Source organism: Galeopterus variegatus, unplaced genomic scaffold (genome assembly GCF_000696425.1).
Source record: "Galeopterus variegatus unplaced genomic scaffold, G_variegatus-3.0.2 Scaffold2354, whole genome shotgun sequence".
Classification (NCBI taxonomy): Eukaryota; Metazoa; Chordata; class Mammalia; order Dermoptera; family Cynocephalidae; genus Galeopterus; species Galeopterus variegatus.
Genome location: NW_007728465.1, coordinates 147,701 through 165,606, shown reverse-complemented (window position 1 = coordinate 165,606; position 17,906 = coordinate 147,701). Strand labels below are relative to the sequence as shown.

General features: G+C 35.7%; 1 protein-coding gene across 1 annotated transcript in view; it reads right to left on the bottom strand.

The window, feature by feature from the left end:
* Nucleotides 1–17,906, bottom strand: part of NSF (N-ethylmaleimide-sensitive factor) — a 123,570-nt gene that overhangs the window by 35,318 nt on the left and 70,346 nt on the right. The window contains exons 12-14 of the mRNA XM_008581426.1: nt 10,744–10,839; nt 6,263–6,419; nt 3,125–3,258 (exon numbers count right to left, since the gene is read on the bottom strand). Of these exons, the coding sequence (XP_008579648.1) occupies nt 3,125–3,258; nt 6,263–6,419; nt 10,744–10,839 (387 nt within the window). The remainder of the gene's footprint in view (nt 1–3,124; nt 3,259–6,262; nt 6,420–10,743; nt 10,840–17,906) is intronic.

The window sequence follows — 17,906 nt, the reverse complement described above, 5'->3', positions numbered from 1 at the left end:
GCAGCTACTAATATCTGTTACAGGTTAAGTGACTTATCCAGTGCCACAGAACTGGTAAATGTGGTAGAGCTGGGATTCAAATTCCAATCTATTTAAATCCTAAACCTAAGTTCACAGTCATATGATAGTATTCTAAGAAAAATTTATTAAGAAAATGAGGGGCAGTAATTTCCCTAGTTTGGTAGTTCTATAAAATATTATTTATAATTGTGAAAAAACCTGTAAACAACCTACAGGTCCAACAGAAAGGAATTGTTTAAATGAATATTATACAGCTATTAATTTAACATAGCATTAAGATAAGTTTTAGTGACAGAAAAAGTTCATAATATTTTAAGTGAAAAAAGCAGGTTTAAAACCGTATGTCCAATGTGATCCCCCATATATAATGTGTGTTGGTTTCTGAGTAGAAAAGAAAATTCAAGGACAAGTACAAGTATGAATTTATTTTTATTTTCTTCTACATTCTTTTTTATATTTACTCAATTATTTTTGTAATTAGGAAAATCTACATTTTTGGGGAGTGGGGAGAGCACTTACAAGGAAAGAAATGTTTTTTCCAGAATGATAAAAGATGATAAATTATTTGTGCTCTGAAAAACAAATTAAAACATCTTCCCCTCCTTACACTAAAAATGAAGGGACAAAAATAGTGGTGAGAGGTAGACTAGAACTATTACAGAATGACATTTATGCTTCATTTTCAAAAACAACCTGGAAGACTTAGCATCTTTAGACTGGTTTGAGCCCTCAGGCTTTTGTCAACCTATCATTAGGTAACAATGTGAAAACTATTTGCAGGGAACGATTTTGTAATATTTCTCATATATTTCTAAGACACCTATGCTTCATTCTTTTCTCTGTTGTGAACTTTAGTTACAGGGAACAATATTTCTCCCCAAGGAAAACCAGAAAGTCTAATATGAAGTTATACTGCTGAAGCAGAAATAATTTTTGTAAATTTAAGAGCACATGGATGATCCAGACAGTGAATCATGAATCGAAACAATTTTGAATAAGCTTGTATAGACACTTATTTTTATATTCCATAGCCTTCTACTCATCTAAAACTCTACCTTGAAAGGCTTCAACAATTTAAAGATTAAATCATAAGTTATTAAGTCATTAATTTAACCAGTTAAGCCTCTAAAATCAGCATACATTACCTTCCCCCCAAGTCAATTTGCAAGAGATTAAAATAATAAAAATGATAATATCTCACACTTACAAAGCAGCTTTGATCTGCAGAAGCCTTAAGTACTTTTTAAAAACTTTATAGAAAAACTAGGACCATCCACCCACATCTCAGAACACATCTGAGGTAGAAACTGGCAGCTGGCGAAAGGCAATGGAGTAATTTACCATCTGCACAGAGACTACTACTTTTGAACGAGTATAGGAATAGACAATTTAGGGAAATGCAAATAGAATCAGCTATTCAATAATTAAATGGGCAGTTCAGTGGCTATAGATTCCAAGGGCTGTTATTTAAATTTTCACGAGAAGAAGTGGCTTAAGGGTTCTCTTAAGAGAGAAAACAAAAAACAAAGAAAAACAGCCCCAACCTACTCTAGGGAAGTTGCTAGTCCTAGTTATTTTATTCAGATTTTTCTGGGAAGGATAGATACTACAGGTTTCACCTCAGAAATAGAACAAACTGACTATGATATTCTAAATTCTTTTCGTGTCTCTCTTTCACACTCAGTTTCAAAGATCCTTATACAAAGTATTCATCCTGACATTTCAGTGTGCATGGCTGTAGCCCTGCTACAAGCTCTGCTTCCCTCCATCCATTCCAAGCACTCTACACAAACAATTTTCTGACACTTGCACAAATGAGACTAATTTCTCACGCTTATATTTTTTGGAAGTCTGCTTCTTTTTAAATATATTTTTCCTCTTCAGTCCCTTTCCTAAATGAAAATTGAAGTAATCCTATCCTACATCTTTATAAAGTGAGTGCCTAAGAAGCAAGGTAAAAGAACACCTTGAGTTGTCTTTACTAGGTAGCCCTTCAGTTCTCAAGATTCTTTTCCCTGATTCTGATTTTCCCACATCTCTTTAACTTACAGTCAGTTCGTATCTATAAAAGATCAAGCATGGAAAAAAAAGTAAAGAAACACCTCAGCTGGATATAAAAAATAATTTCTTCATTGTCTGGGAGTACGCAAAATTAGAATACCAATGGAAATATTGGCTGAGTGAGATGAAATAGCCATTAAGAGTCTTCATTATTGATTTTGTCATTGCTACTGTTTTTAAGAGCAGCCAACTACTACTCCAGAGGCCTTACATTGTACCTGCTTGAATGTAAGTGAGATGGACCAGATGATCCTGCAGTCTTTTTGGCTCTAAGATTCTATTCTACACTGTTTTAACTTCACTGATGGCTCAAAGTGGTCCTATTAAGAATGAGACAAATGGCACTTGGAGAAAGGAAAAAGGATGAGTACTGCATTAAGTTGCCAAGCAGACTCTAGTTATTACCCAATATACAATTATCCTTTTGTAGGGGTTCTTGGAAATACTATCTTCTCAATGATATATCTCTGTTCTTTCTCAAACTATATAGTCAACATAGTTGACCCCAAACACTTCAACTCTGTACATTAATGAAAGAACAACAACCAAAAAAAACCCTAAATAAATTTATTCCACTCTACCCAGACACTCTTAACTATGATCCTTCTTTTTAATCAAGTTGGTAAAAATATAATAAGTGAAAATTAATATGTACTAAACAAAGCATAATTTAGTTTTGTGGGTTTTTTTGGTGGATGGCTGATACAGGGATTGAACCGTGGACCTTGTTGTTATCAGTACCACACTCTAACCAACTGAGCTAATAGGCCAGCCCAAAGCATAATTTGGAAGGTAAAGCTACTCTTACTAAATATGCGTACAAAGTTAAAAAAATCTAAAACAGTCACTGTTTCCCTGCAAATTCTGCTGATAATTTAGTTCCATTTGAGAAGAACATAGTTGCTACAGGTTTTATATACATACATATGTACAAAGGTAGATATATATGTACATGTGCGCACGCGCGCGCGCGCACACACACACACACACACACACACACTCAAGAGACAGGAAATTAAAATGAAAGTAAAAATCTTGATACCTTCTTCATAGCCTGACACTTGGCTGTCTCAGAAAAGCCAATCATCTTATCAGGAGAACAGATCTTGATGAAGGGGAAGTTGGATTCCTCTGCAATCTGTGCAGCTAAAGCAGTCTTGCCACTATGAGGAGGGCCTGCATAAAGATATGAGCAAGTCAGGGGAAAAAAGCCAACCTAAGCAAAAGGGAATAAAACAAGTTTAAACTTTTATCCACAATGTACTGAGGTCTCAACTAGTTGCTCATTAACATTTCCTGACACAATTTCACGGCAGACATGTTTTCTCTTATTTATTAGCAACTAAAGTTAATGAACTGATTAGCATTTCTTAAAAGTATGGTGAAATACATGTCTTTCTACTTTCTCACACAGCCTTAATCTTTCAAACTTCTGGCTAAATATGAGGGTACTTCAAAAAGTCTGTGGAAAAATAGAACTGGAATATGAATCTTTCCATGAACTTTTTGAAGTGCCCTTGTACATAAAGTGCAAAGGTTTTGTTTCTTTTAAAAAAAAAGAGAAAATGCATTCAAATGTATATCATACTTATATTATTAGTTCTATCAAATCATTTGTCTCACAAAAAAATACAATCTTCTTAGGATATGATATTGGGGGCAGAGGGAAACAGCCTTATTAGAAGCAAATGTGACTTAAAAGCTAGAATTCTAAAGACTCAGGCCTTCTCATAAAGACAACAAAATCTATAATCTTACCTGCATTTAGACATCCCCTCCCTTCCCTTCTGTGTACTGGAAGATGTGTCCCTCTTCCAACCATAAATGAACCAATTCTTCCCTCCCATCATCTCAGGAACCTGACATTATTGATTGTTCCTCTCTCTCATATGTTCAACCTCTTTCTGTTCCCTGAAGCCTTTTCAACAGCATTTAAACATGCTCGGACAGTTTAACAAACAACAACAAAAATTCTTTCTCGACTTCATACCCCTCAACACTACCTTTTCTTCTCCTTTCAAAATGGAACTTCCCTAAATAATTATCTACACTGGCTGTATTTATTCTTCACTTCCCACCCATCCTCACCAAAACTTATGGCTGGCTTCTAGTCTCGTCAAGGTTAACAATGACCTCCATGTCACCAAACCCAACAGATTCTTCATCGTTCTTGGCCTCTTAGGAGCACTTGATACAATTGACAACTCCCTTCTTTCTTGAATAATTTTCTTGGCTTCTGTGGTAGCACATTCTCTCCCCTCCTTACCTCACCGGGTTGCTCTTGCTCAGTCTCCTTTGTCAACTCTTCCTGCTCTATTTAAACCTTACATGTTAACATGCCTCAGAGAGAAGTTCTAGGGCCCTTTTCATCTCAATGCACACTCTTTCTGTAAGTGACTTCATCCACTCTCATGGCTTCCATGGATCTACTGTCAGCCAGACCTCTCTTGGGAGCACCAGACCCGCGTAACCAACAGGATACTCAATATCTCCAATTTAATTATCCTATAGGAACCTCGAATTTAATATGTTCAAAACCGAATTCATGAACTTTCTTCCTGAAATCTGCTTTCCCACTAGTGCTCCCAATCTCAGTGCCATTTACCAGGCCATACATGCCAGAAACCTGGGGGTCATGTTTGATACCTCTTCCCACATTCAACGTAGTCAATATTTGAAGTTTAAGCTTCTCCATCTACAAAATAGGGATAACTAGTATCATCCCTCACAGGATTGAAGTAAAGTTTATTTATTTATTTATTTTTTGGCAGCTGGCTGGTACAGGGATCCAAACCCTTGACCTTGCTGTTACAACACTGTGCTCTAACCAACTGAGCTAACCAGCCAGCCCTGAAGTAGGGTTTAAATGAGATGATATGTGTAAAGTGCTAGCAGAGTAACTGGCAAATAGTAAGGACTCAAAGAATGTCCACTTAATTATGATTGGTAACTAGTAGTCATGATTATTAAGTCTTTTTAATTTTACCTCCTATTTTTCAAATTAGTCTACTTATCTTCATCTCCACTTCCGCCACATTACTTCAAACCACAGTCAGCTCTCATTAAGACTAACGCAACTGCTTCTGACCATTAATCTCATAGTCTTATACCTTTTTGCACCTCTAATCCATGCTCCATCATAAAGCAGTCATGACAATGTTTTGAAAATAAAAATCTGATCATGTGATGTCACTGCTTAAAACCCCCCAAATGGTTTCTCATTGCTCCTCAGAAACAGTCTAAATCTTTCACATAGCCTACAAGGTTTTGCGTGAACTGGATCCTGTGTACTTCGTCAGTTTCATGTCTAGCTAATCTTTCTTTCTGTTTCAAGCTCCTTTCTGCCTAGGGCTTTTTCACATGCCAGTCCCTGCCTAGCACATCTTGCCCAATTACTCTGCTTGGCCAGCTTCTCCCCATCCTGCAGGTCTTGGCTTAATGCATTTCTCTCAGGGAGACCTCACCCCCAGACCTTTGGAAGGGGTTAGGTTCCTATCGTGTAGCCTCACTGAACTTTTCTGTTGTCATACAAATCATAACTGCAAATTAATTATTTGTGAATGGCATGTCCTTCCCTTTTTGTCTGTTTGATAAAATCCTAACTAATCCTTCAAGGCCTAAATTCAACATCCAGCCTTCCCTGACCACCCCTAAACAAAATGACTTGCATTCACACACACCTTTACACATATGAGGGTACTTCAAAAAGTTTGTGGAAAAATGGAATTTAAAGATAATATGAATCTTTCCATGAACTTTTTGAAGGACTCTTGTACATGACACAGTTAGGAATTTCTTTACACGTTGTTTTTTATGACTAGACTGAAAGCCTGAGTGTCTTTGTATCCCCAGCCACAAGTTCGATGTCTTAAAATATAGCAAGTACTCAATAAATATTTAATGGAATCATGTGCTATGTGGTATCAGTCAGTCTATTAAGTACCACAGAAATTTAGATACAATCCTACAAGAAAACTAGTGGCTATTATTCATCTGTAACATTTCATCCCAAGAAAATTTTAATTTGTACTCAATACTGGTACACAGACTAGATCACTATTTTCAGATCATGAACAAGGTTTAGAACTGAAAAGAATTCCCTTTTCTGGACTGTGCTAAATGTTTTTTTCTTAGGTGCTTTTTTTTTTACTTTTAATGCCATCTCATCATTCTTTCTCACCTTCCAGAAGGACGCTAACCAGTGGTGTGCGGTCACTGTTTTTAGTCTGCTGAACCAGCAGTTCCCCATCATCTAGAACTCGAGTGACTGGGTCACCCCATTTGATGATACCATTCATAATGTAACTTGCATAATCCTCTTGGTTTGTGCCAAATGCCTATTGAGGAAAAGGACAGTTTAAAGCATTTTGAGCATCAGTATTAAAAACTGAAATATTTAAAGATATAAAAGGTGAGTAAAAGTGTTGAGCACTATCTCATATTAATGTAAAAAACTTGAAAAGCAAATAATTGTTTTATAATTTCTCGTGTAACATTTTATCCAATAAGAGAAAAAAAAAAAAAAAAGCTGCTTTGGGTGACTTAATGAAATAAAAACAATGGATTCTAGGCTCAGATTCTACCAGAGCTCAAACCCTCATAATCCCTGAGAGAAAGAGTATGTTCCAACATGCTTGTTTCTATAAACAGTATGCAGGTTGTAGCCACTCTGTTAAGAACAAAGAGAAAAAGAGATTATGGACTTAGAAATGAGAAACAGTTAGCTCCCAGACAAAGGTACTATCCTAACACTAACTATAGGTGCTGTGAATTAAAATAAGAATATGAAATGGTAATAAGATCATGTCCACATCAAATAAGTTAAATGGCACCAAAGTAAGTATATGAGGGTACTTCAAAAAGTTCCTAGAAAAATTGAATTAAAAGATATTATGAATCCTTTTATGAACTTTTTGAAGACCCCTGTGTGTAAAATAAGATTTAGAATGAGATAGAAATGAGCAGCTGTAATGAAAGATTGAAAGGTCATAAAAAGGAAATAAAAGCTATTACTATACATAATAATTTTATTTGACTTCACTACATATTGGAGCTTAAATCACATCCCTCTTCACTTTCAACTTCTAATTTCAAAGATAATAACTTCCATCAAAACAGCTGCCAAAAATAGTAAATAACTTTAGAACTTACAATTGAATTGGATTTTCATAAGATTAACAGGAGAATAAATGAGTAGAAAAACATAACCCAATGTACATGTAAAGGTCATGTATGAGGGTACTTCAAAAAGTTCATGGAAAGATTTGTATTATTTTTTAATTCTATTTTTCTATGAACTTTTTGAAGTGCTCTTGTATCTTGAGAATTTCAACTTTTTAAAGATTATCATCTCTCTCAAAAAGTCAATTTTTAATTACCTGAAGTATGGAATAATTTTAACAGTTCTTTAGAAGTTACACCTCACAGAAAGTCATTTTTGTAATACTGTCTCTGCAACAGTATCCAGTAGTCTCATGTCTCTATTACTTTTCCACAAAATAATTTTTCAGACCATTCTTTGGGTAGGTAGTATCCTTGTATATACTAGTCCTTTGATTCCTGAATACAGAGGAAAATCCTCATTCTTTGGCTTGGACATGGCAAATTCAGTGGCACTGTAAAAAGTTATAAAGGAAGAGCCTAATAAATACTAGTTGAATGTCTGTTCTGGGAAATATGTAGTTTGGGTGGCTTTTGTTCCAACTATATAGTCCATGCCTCACAGCAGAAGCTTTAACATGCCTGAACCATAAAATAGTGAGTCTCTCGTGCTACACAATATGTATTTCTTCCTTACATATCCTATCACTGCATTTTCTGTTTTATCCTGCAGACCCTTGGAATAAATAAGTTTTTAGTTCTCACTTCCTCACAGTCAAATTATTTGTCTTTAAAAAAACCACTTTGGAATAGATTGGTTAGTCCAGGCTGTAACATTTTTGGTAACTAGTACAAATGACAACAGCAAAAGATTAAACCATTTCTATTGCTCAGAAACTTTTGAAAGTATTTTATATTTAAAAGTCAAAATAGTCATTAAAAAGAAGACAGGGCTAACACAAATTGATTTTTGTCTTTAACATACTAACAACAAATAATTATTGTCAAGAATATATAACAAATGGCCAAAAGCATATCAAAAGATGCTCAACACTCATCATTAGGGAAATGCAAATCAAAACTACAATGAGATTTTACCTCATACCCATTAGGATGGCTACTACCAAAAAAAACTGAAAAAGTATTGGCAAGTATGAGGGGAAACTGGAACACTTGTGCACTGTTGGTAGGAATGTGAAATGGTACAGCCCCTGTGGAAAACAGTTTGGCAGTTCCTCAAAATATTAAACATAAAATTACCATTTGATGTAACAATTCCACTTCTGGGTATATACCCAAAAGAATTGAAACAGGGTTTTATGTGATATTTGTACAACCATGTTTATAGCAGCATTATTCACAATAGCTAAAATGTGGAAGCAACCCAAGTGTCCACTGACGAATGGATGAGCAAAATATGGTATATAGGTACTTTAGAAAGTTCGTGGAAAAACAGAATTAAAAAGTAATATGAAGGGCTGGCCCGGTGGCGCACTCGGTAGAGTGCGGCGCTTGGGAGCGCAGCAGGCGCCGCCGAGGGTTCGGATCCCATACAGAGACCGGTCCACTCACTGGTTGAGCGTGGTGCGGGCGCGACACCGAGGGTTGCGATCCCGTTGCTGGTCGCGGTACGGGCGCAACACCGAGGGTTGCGATCCCGTTACCAGTCATGAAAAAAGACAAAAAGAAAAAAAAAAAAAGTAATATGAATGTTTCCAAGAACTTTTTGAAGTATTCACACATATAATGGAATACTATTCAGACTTTAAAAAGAAATTCTGACATATGTTGCAATGTAGCTGAACTTTCCATTATGCTAAGTGAAATACCAGTCACAAAAAGAAAAATACTGTATGACTCCACTTATATGAGGTACTTAGGGTAGTCAAATTCATAGAGAAAGACAATGGTGGTTGGTTGCTGAGCTGGAGGAGAGGGGAATGGGGAGTTATTGTTTAGTGGGTACAGTTTCAGTTTTACCTAATGAAAACAGTTCTGGAGATTGTTGGAGGTGATGGTTGCACAATATTATGAATGTATTTAATATCACCAAACTGTAAACTTAAGAATGCTTAAGATGGTAAATTTTATGTTATGTGTATTTTAACATAACACAATAAAAAATTGAGAAAAAAATAATATATAAAGAACTTGTACAGATCAAATAAAAATAAAAGAATAAACAACACAAAAGAAAAATAGGCAAAATATTTAAACAGGATTTCACAGAAAACACACATGTCCAATAAACATACTTGAAGAAATGCTTAACTTCATAAGTAATCAGTGAAATGCAAATCAAAACCAAAACGAGATCCCAGAGAACCTCCAACTGAATGGCAAAAATTAAGTCTGACAACACCAAGTGTTAGACAGGATTTAGAGCAAGAGGATCTCTTTACATTATTGGGGGCAGTATTAATTGGGAAGTTTGAAATTATCTTTTATAGTTGAACATTCATACATCCAACTCCACAGCAATTTTATTCCTCAATATATATCAAAGAGAAACTCATTCAAGAATGCTTACAACAGCACTTGTTTGTAATAACAAAAAACTGATAACATTCCAAATGCCCATCGACAGGAAAACAGATAAATTGTGGTAGTCACACAATGGAATGCTATTTAGTAATAAAAATGAATGATGTATAGCTACAGGAAATCATATGGATGACTCTTGGTAATAAAATATTTAACAAAATAGCAAGTCCCAGAAAATTAAATATACCTTTTATTTTACATACCATGTATTATAGACTAATAACAACAGTGTGTCATGAATTAAAGATTATTAATCTAATTCTGTGCACCTGAAGTCCATTTAAGAAGAACACACCTCTTTAAAACTGAGCCTTTCTTAAAGAGAAATATAGTTTGTTTTGTACTCCAAACAACGGTTACTCAAACGTTAGTGGTTGTTTTATAGAAAAATGGGTTAATGACCTTATATTGTATTCTAAAGCTCCAACTATGACTGTTTTGAGTACATTTTAGGGAAACTGACACTTTTTTTAAAAAAGGGTACCTAGGATGGGTAATTGTCTTAGTATAGCAGTCAGAGGAACTAGAGGTATTGAGCAAGAAAAAGGAATGCTTGCAGGAGGTTGGGGAAAGGTAGAGAAAGAGAGAGAGAGAAGAATATGAGAGTTAATTTGAAATATCATTACTGACATATGGGGGATGGGCTGAATTTAGGTTTCTGTAGCTTGAGATTATATAAGAACCAATAAGAAAACGAATTCTAGAATTTATTAATTAAAGAAGAATTTATTCTTACTTTATATTGAACTAGAAAAAATAAAGCCTCAAAATTGAATGGGCTGCCTTATAAGATGGTAAGTTCCCTATCGTGAGAAATATTTAGGTAAGTATTGGTAAATCACCAAGCCATCTGGGTTACCGTTTCTTATATCAGACACTTCCAATACTAAGATTGTCCCATTTTGTAAAACTACATATGATATGACTTTCTGCAACACCGGGTGACATGGCCCTTATTTTTCTCTTGGATTATTATTAATTTTTTTGGCCTATAAATTACTCAGTATGCATACTTACTGGTTTGATGTCATTCTCCAAAGAAGCAAGGAAGTCTCCTCTTGTCACCTGTAGGCTCTCTGCTTTCTCCATGTCCACTTCCACTTTAGTACTGGCCTAAGAAGAAATGAAAACAAAATGTAAGGAATTCTAAGATTCAAGAATATTTTCACCTGAGGATTAAAAGCATATTTTCACAGATAAAAAATTCTCAAATATTTGCAAATCACATATATGATAAAGGATTAATATCCAGGACATATAGAGAACTCCTAAAATTCAACAACAAACAAACAACCCAACTCAAAAATGGGTAAAGGACTTGAATAGACATTTCTCCAAAGAAGGTACACAAATGGCCAATAAGCACAAGAAAAGGTGCTCCACTAATCATGAGGGAAATGCAAATCAAAACTACAATGAGATTTTACCTCATACCAACTAGAATGGCTACTACCAAAAAACAAAATAATAAGTGCTGATGAGGATGTGGAAAAATTGGAACCCTTGCGCTCTATTGGTGGGAATGTAAAATGGTACAATTCCTGTCGAAAACAGTATAGTGAGTCCTCAAAATATTAAACATAGGGCTACCATATGATGTAGCAATTCCACTTCTGGGTATATACCCCAAAGAACTGAAAGCAGGGTCTTGAAGAAATATTTGCACACCAATATTCACAGCAGCATTATTCACAGTAACTAAAATGTGGAAGCAATTCAAGTGTCCACTGACTGATGAATGGATAAGAAAAATGTGGTATATACATACAATGAAATATTATCCAGCCTTACAAAGGAAAGAAATTCTGACATACGCTACAACATGGAACCTCAAGGACATCATGTTAAATGAAATGAGCCAGTCACAAAAGACCAATACTATATGATTCCACTTATATGTGGTACGTAGAGTAGTCAAACTCAGAGACAGATGGTAGAATGGTGGTTGCCAGAGGTTGGGGGTGAGGGGAATGGGGAGTTATTGTTTATGGATAAAGAGTTTCAGTTTTATAGGATAAAAAGAGTTCTGGAGATGGATGGTAGTAATGATTGTACAAAATTATGAATGTATGTAATACCACTCAACTGTGAACCACTTAAAAATGGTTATAGTAAATTTAATGTTATATACACTTTAACATAATAAAAAAATTGAAAACAAACAAAAATATCCTGAAATTGACAAATATATATGCCATTTGTCTTCACAATTCTACTTCTAGGAACTTATCCCATAAATATATTCACAAATGTGGACAAAGTTGTATGTACAAGGATATCTGCTACAGTAATTTCTTTTCTTTTTTTTTTTTTAAAAGATGACCGGTAAGGGGATCTTAACCCTTGACTTGGTGTTGTCAGCACCACGCTCAGCCAGTGAGCAAACCAGCCATTCCCTATATGGGATCCGAACCCATGGCCTTGGTGTTATCAGCACCACACTCTCTTGAGTGAGCCACGGGCCGGCCCTGCTACACTAATTGCTAATAACAAAAGACTGGAAGCATATTAAATGTCCACCAACAGGGGATCAGTTAAGTAAATTACAACACATCTGTCCCAAAGAAAACTGTATAGCCATTTTTTAAAAAGTGAGGCATGAGTTAACAGAAAACAGATCCAGAGGGTAAGAACAGTGAAAAATACATATACAAGGAAAATACAGAGGATTACAGCAATGGTTCTCATCCTTGGGTGCCCATCAGAATAACTTCTAGAGCCTTTAAAGACATAGAGATGCTCAGCCCCACCCCCTCAGGATTTTGATTTAACAAGTCCAGTAGAGGGCCCAGGCATTTAAAGTTTTATAAAGTGCCACAGGTGATTCTGATACTGAACAGGGTTTAAGAACCATTACTCTAGGAGACCAGGGACCCAGACTTTGAGTTGTACTCATACTTTGTGCTTGAGAATCTATGTAGCAGCTCCAAATATTCTGCTTAGTGAACCTGGAGCTAACACTAAGACATCTGGAGAAGCATCAAGGTCTTTATCAGCACTTGGAGCTGCCTAGACCTGATGAGTGATTAAGATACCAACACATTTTTTAATGTGACTGGGCTCCTTACCAATAGCACAATGCAAGAGAGTCTAATTTTTAAATTGGTATCATGGTTTAAAAAAAAAAAAAGACATCTTCTAAAAAAGGCTGACTATGAAACAAAAGTATGTTAAGCAAATATCAATCTTCCATTGATCATTATAAAATATGAGTCATGTTCCTTTAGGAACAGACTGAGACAAATAAAATGACAGACCAAAAAAAAAAAAAAAAAAAAAAGTCAGCCTTATGGGATATAAAGAACTATATCAGGAAACTGGATGAAGATGGCAAACAACACATTTATTTTTCTCCCTTCCTGAACCAAATCCTATGAAATGACAGAAAGTAAGAGAGAGGGCCGGCCCGGTGGTGCACTCAGTAGAGTGCGGTGCTTGGGAGCGCGGTGGCGCTCCCGCCGAGGGTTCGGATCCCACATAGAGACCGGTCTGCTCACTGGTTGAGCGCGGTGGAGGCGCAACACCGAGGGTTGCGATCCCATTGCCGGTTGCAGTATGGGCGCGACACCGAGGGTTGTGATCCCCTTACCAGTCACGAAAAAAGACAAAAAAGGAAAAAAAAAAAAAAAAAAAAGAAAGTAAGAGAAAAAGATTAAAAAGCATGGAAGATATATCTAGAAGTTTTAACACTGATCTAATAGGATTCTCAGAAGGACAGAACAAAAAGAATGATAAAGAAGAAACAATATAAGACAGAAAAGAAATAAATCTCCCACAGCTTAAGAAAGGTGTGTCTTTGCAGTTGAAAGGGTTCAACAAATGCAGATCGGGATAAATAGAAAGAAACCCAAGAAAGAATCTCATGTGTCTAGACACACTGCTGTAAATTTTCGGAGCACCAAACATGAAGAGTAAGTCTTGGAACCTTTCTAAAAGACAAAAACAGGTTGCCTGCAAAGAAACCAGAATATGACTGCTATGATACCTCTCACTGGCAACACTAGAAACTAGAAGATGATAAAAGCATGTTTTCAAAAAAAGTCTGGATATCTCCCCTAGAAAATGACTCCCTTACGTACACAGGGAGGCACAGGAGAGCATTTTCACAACAGCATGATCTTTAATAGCCATAACCAGAAATAATCTATATGTTAAATAAATTATTCATTCATTTATTATATTTACTGAGTACCTACTATATACCAAGCACTGTTCTAGGAACTAGAGACATAGCAGTAAATAAAACAGACAAGGTGCCTGCTCTTATGGATCTCACATTTTAAATTATGTGGTAATATGAGGGTACTTCAAAAAGTTCATTAAAAAGGTTTGTATCATTATTTTTTTTTCCTTTTTGTCTTTTTTCGTGACCGGTAACGGGATCGCAACCCTCGGTGTCGCGCCTGCACCGCGCTCAACCAGTGAGCGGGCCAGTCTCTATATGGGATCCGAACCCTCGGCGGGAGCGCCACCGCGCTCCCAAGCGCCGCACTCTACCGAGTGCGCCACTGGGCCGGCCCAAAAGGTTTGTATTATTTTTCAATTCCATCTTTCCATGAACTTTTTGGAGTATCCTCATATTCTCGAATACTGTGCATTTGTCCAAAATAATGAAGGGGACTTACACGTGCTGACATGAAAAGCTGCTCAAGACATACTGGCAAGTAAAAAATGTAAAGTGTAGTGCAATTCCATTAATGTTCATTTTTTTTTTAATAGCACAAGTGTATGTGAATGTAAAAATATAAAGAAAACAAATTACAGAAGTATATCCCAAATGCTGGCTAACTCTGGAGAGGGAAAGAGAAGCGGTATTAGAGACGGCCTTTCTCATTTTTACCTATATACTTTGGCATCCTTGAATCTTTTACAAAGAGATTGTTTTCATTATGACTTCTATACTTTTAAAAAGAGAGATTGTAACAAGCAACATTTAAATAGACAGATATTCTATTTAAATAGAACGATAAGCATTCAAATTTTTAACAGGGCCTTCATTGGCACATATTAGGCACTGATAAATATTTATCACATTTATTTGGAATTTCTAAGTTTAAAAAAAAGGAAACGGTGTTATACGAAAAAAGCATGTAATTCTATGAAAGAATTACAATAGTTTGTAATATATAAATCTCTATAGTTCTTTACAGTTTATAAAGTATGTTCATATGCATTAGCTGCTTCTTTTTGGCAGATGGCCAGTATAGGGACCTTGGTGTTATCAGCACCGCGCTCTAACAACTGGGCTAACTGGCTAGCCTCATTATCTCATTTGTCTAAGTATAAAACCTGAAGGGTGGGGCCGGCCCGGTGGCGCACTGCTACAGTGCGCTGCTTGGGAGCGCAGCGGCTCTCCTGCCAAGGGTTCGGATCCCACATACAGACCGGCCGCTCACTGGCTGAGCGAGATGCGGGCGCAACACCGAGGGTTGCGATCCCGTTGCCGGTCCCGGTCCAGTACGGGCGCGACACTGAGGGTTGCGATCCGTTGCCGGGCACGAAAAAAGACAAAAAAGGAAAAAAATAAATAAATAAATAAAACCTGAAGGTTTTCATAAGTCATTAAGGACAGATACACAATTTCCTTCCTAGGTACACTCATATATAGGTTTTAACTTTGATTAAAATTTTTGACACATCTAAAAGGATTCTACAAGGTCCAAACTCTCAGGTGAACACAAAGACGTGAGCTCTGACAATCACATCATATTAAAAAACCAATGAAGCTACCAGCCTCATTTTAAATGTTCTCTCCCGGGCTGGCCCGTGGCTCACTTGGGAGAGTGTGGTGCTGATAACACCAGGGCCCTGGGTTCGGATCCCATATAGGGATGGCCGGTTCGCTCACTGGCTGAGCATGGTGCTGACAACACCAAGTCAAGGGTTAAGATCCCCTTACCGGTCATCTTTTAAAAATAAATAAATAAATAAATAAATGTTCTCTCCCTATATAGACCTAAGTTTTTACTACATTTTTATTTTGATTTGCTCTTATAGTAAAACTGAATTCAAATGTTAGAAACATACAGCAATATGAATGAGAATTTTTGTCCATCTTTCAACGTCTGCCAAAAAATACAATAGATTTTAGGACTGAAGCTGGTGTGAAACTTTTCTTTTTACTAATTATTAAGAAAGGACTCACCAAATGAATTAAAAGTGAATTCAGATTGCTGGGGGGAAGAATTTATTTTAGAACAAGTTGTTTTCAGGCACTACAGAAATTTTAGAAGTTACCTAAATGTAAACAACCAATCTTCCAACTGCAAATGACTCCTACCTGTTCATTAAAATAAATTTTCTAAGGACTTCTCTTAGCCAACTTTTACTATTTTATCAAAATTAGTAAAATTTTATTTTTAAAAAGTCTACTATACTGAATTTTTATTCATTCAGAAAACCTTTTCTCATTCATTTGAATTAGTAAGATTTTTTCCTGCATTTTATTTATAACAGCTAATCAATATAGAAGAGGCAGCATCTTTCAGCTTTTACCTGCAAAAACTAATAAACTTGTATTTCAACACTAGCAAATATCAAGTGGTCACCCTTAAATTTCATAACCTTTTAAATCTGACCTTTCAAAGTTCTTATCATTCCTCTTAAATTAAGGGTGGAATGACCTTAATCAATCAAAAATTCTATAGAAAATAAAAAATAATTTTATTGAAATTCCGTAAACATTACTCAGAACTTTGATTCTGTTGTAAAGTGTTTGTGTGTGTGTCCCCTCAATTTACTTCCTTACAAGAGATTAGAGAAGAAATTGGGTTAAGAATCTTCTCTACCTGAAGCAGACATTTCTTTCAAGATAAAAACAACCAAATGTCATATGAATTTTAGTTGACCACACACATGGGTTCAAGTACAAATGACATGAACATCAGGTGTTTATGACAGGATTTTCCACTTGTTTCAGAAAACCTGAAAAAACAGTTTAACAGAGAAGACTAGTTTTGTCCACCTGACTAAATCTTTATTTAGGCTTAAATCTTTTGAAAAGGAAGCAAAATAACACTAATAATTGCTTTTTATAATATGAAGAAAGAACATCATAACAGTTGAATGTTATGGATGTTTTCAAATTCTATACTAACTTTAAATCATAAGTTCCAAACTAAATATTTATTCACCAATCACTACCAGTAAATCTATAAACATCTACAGCAATGGAAAGACTAAAACTGTGTATCTTTTGTTCAGCTGAGGAAGAGTCTTGTTGGGAAAACAGTGTTTAAAGAACTTTGCAGATTTTTTAAAATGCAGAAAAGGAAATAAATTTTAGTAATATTTTTTTGGGGGTGATATTAGTCTCATATATCTTTCTCTTCTCTAAAGCACCTCCATAGTGCCCTGCGTTAGCTATTCCACAGATACTGTAAGAGATTAAAAGCTGTTTGGTACAAAGAGTATTGATCACAAATCAATATGTATTACCTGAAGCTCAAAGAAAATTCAAACACATGGACAAAGTGAGGGAAATAATGTCAACTATTTGCACCACTTCTTACTTGCAAATCTGAACGATAATACATTCTATACAGTGGCAACAAATATTTTGGCTTTACAATTAGAAAAATTGTAACTGCAAATAGTCAACAAAAATCAGAAATGCAGATATTGAAAAGGATGTATATGATATCCTCTCAAATCAGCCAATAATAACAAAAACAGAAATAACTGGTATTTATATAGTTTATAAAGCACTTCCATATACAGTATTTGATGTCATTCTCACAAAAACCTGGTGAAATAGGTAGCATTTCCCCTTGATGGGTCAGAAACAAAGAAGTGAAAGAACAGTAATACATAACATAATGTCTTCTGACTATGAAATTTGTGATCTTCTCACCATTTCTCACTGCCTCATATGTAGATAAACCTAATATATGCTTGAGGAAAGAAACATGCTTGGGATAGGAGTATTGAGGCAAAAATGACAAATGACTAAATAAGAGAAAAATCCCATGGTCAATGCGCATGAAAAATCTGATAGCTAGTAAACTAGTTATTGTGTATACTACAGTGTATCAAGATGCACTCCAGTGGTCTAAGTCGAAAAATGAATATGGTAGGGAGCAATTTTTACATCATTTACATAATTTTTCTTGAAGTCACCATCACCTCTTACTAAGACATTTCTTATAGCAAAGGAGAAAAAATGAAAAAATAGGCCCTGA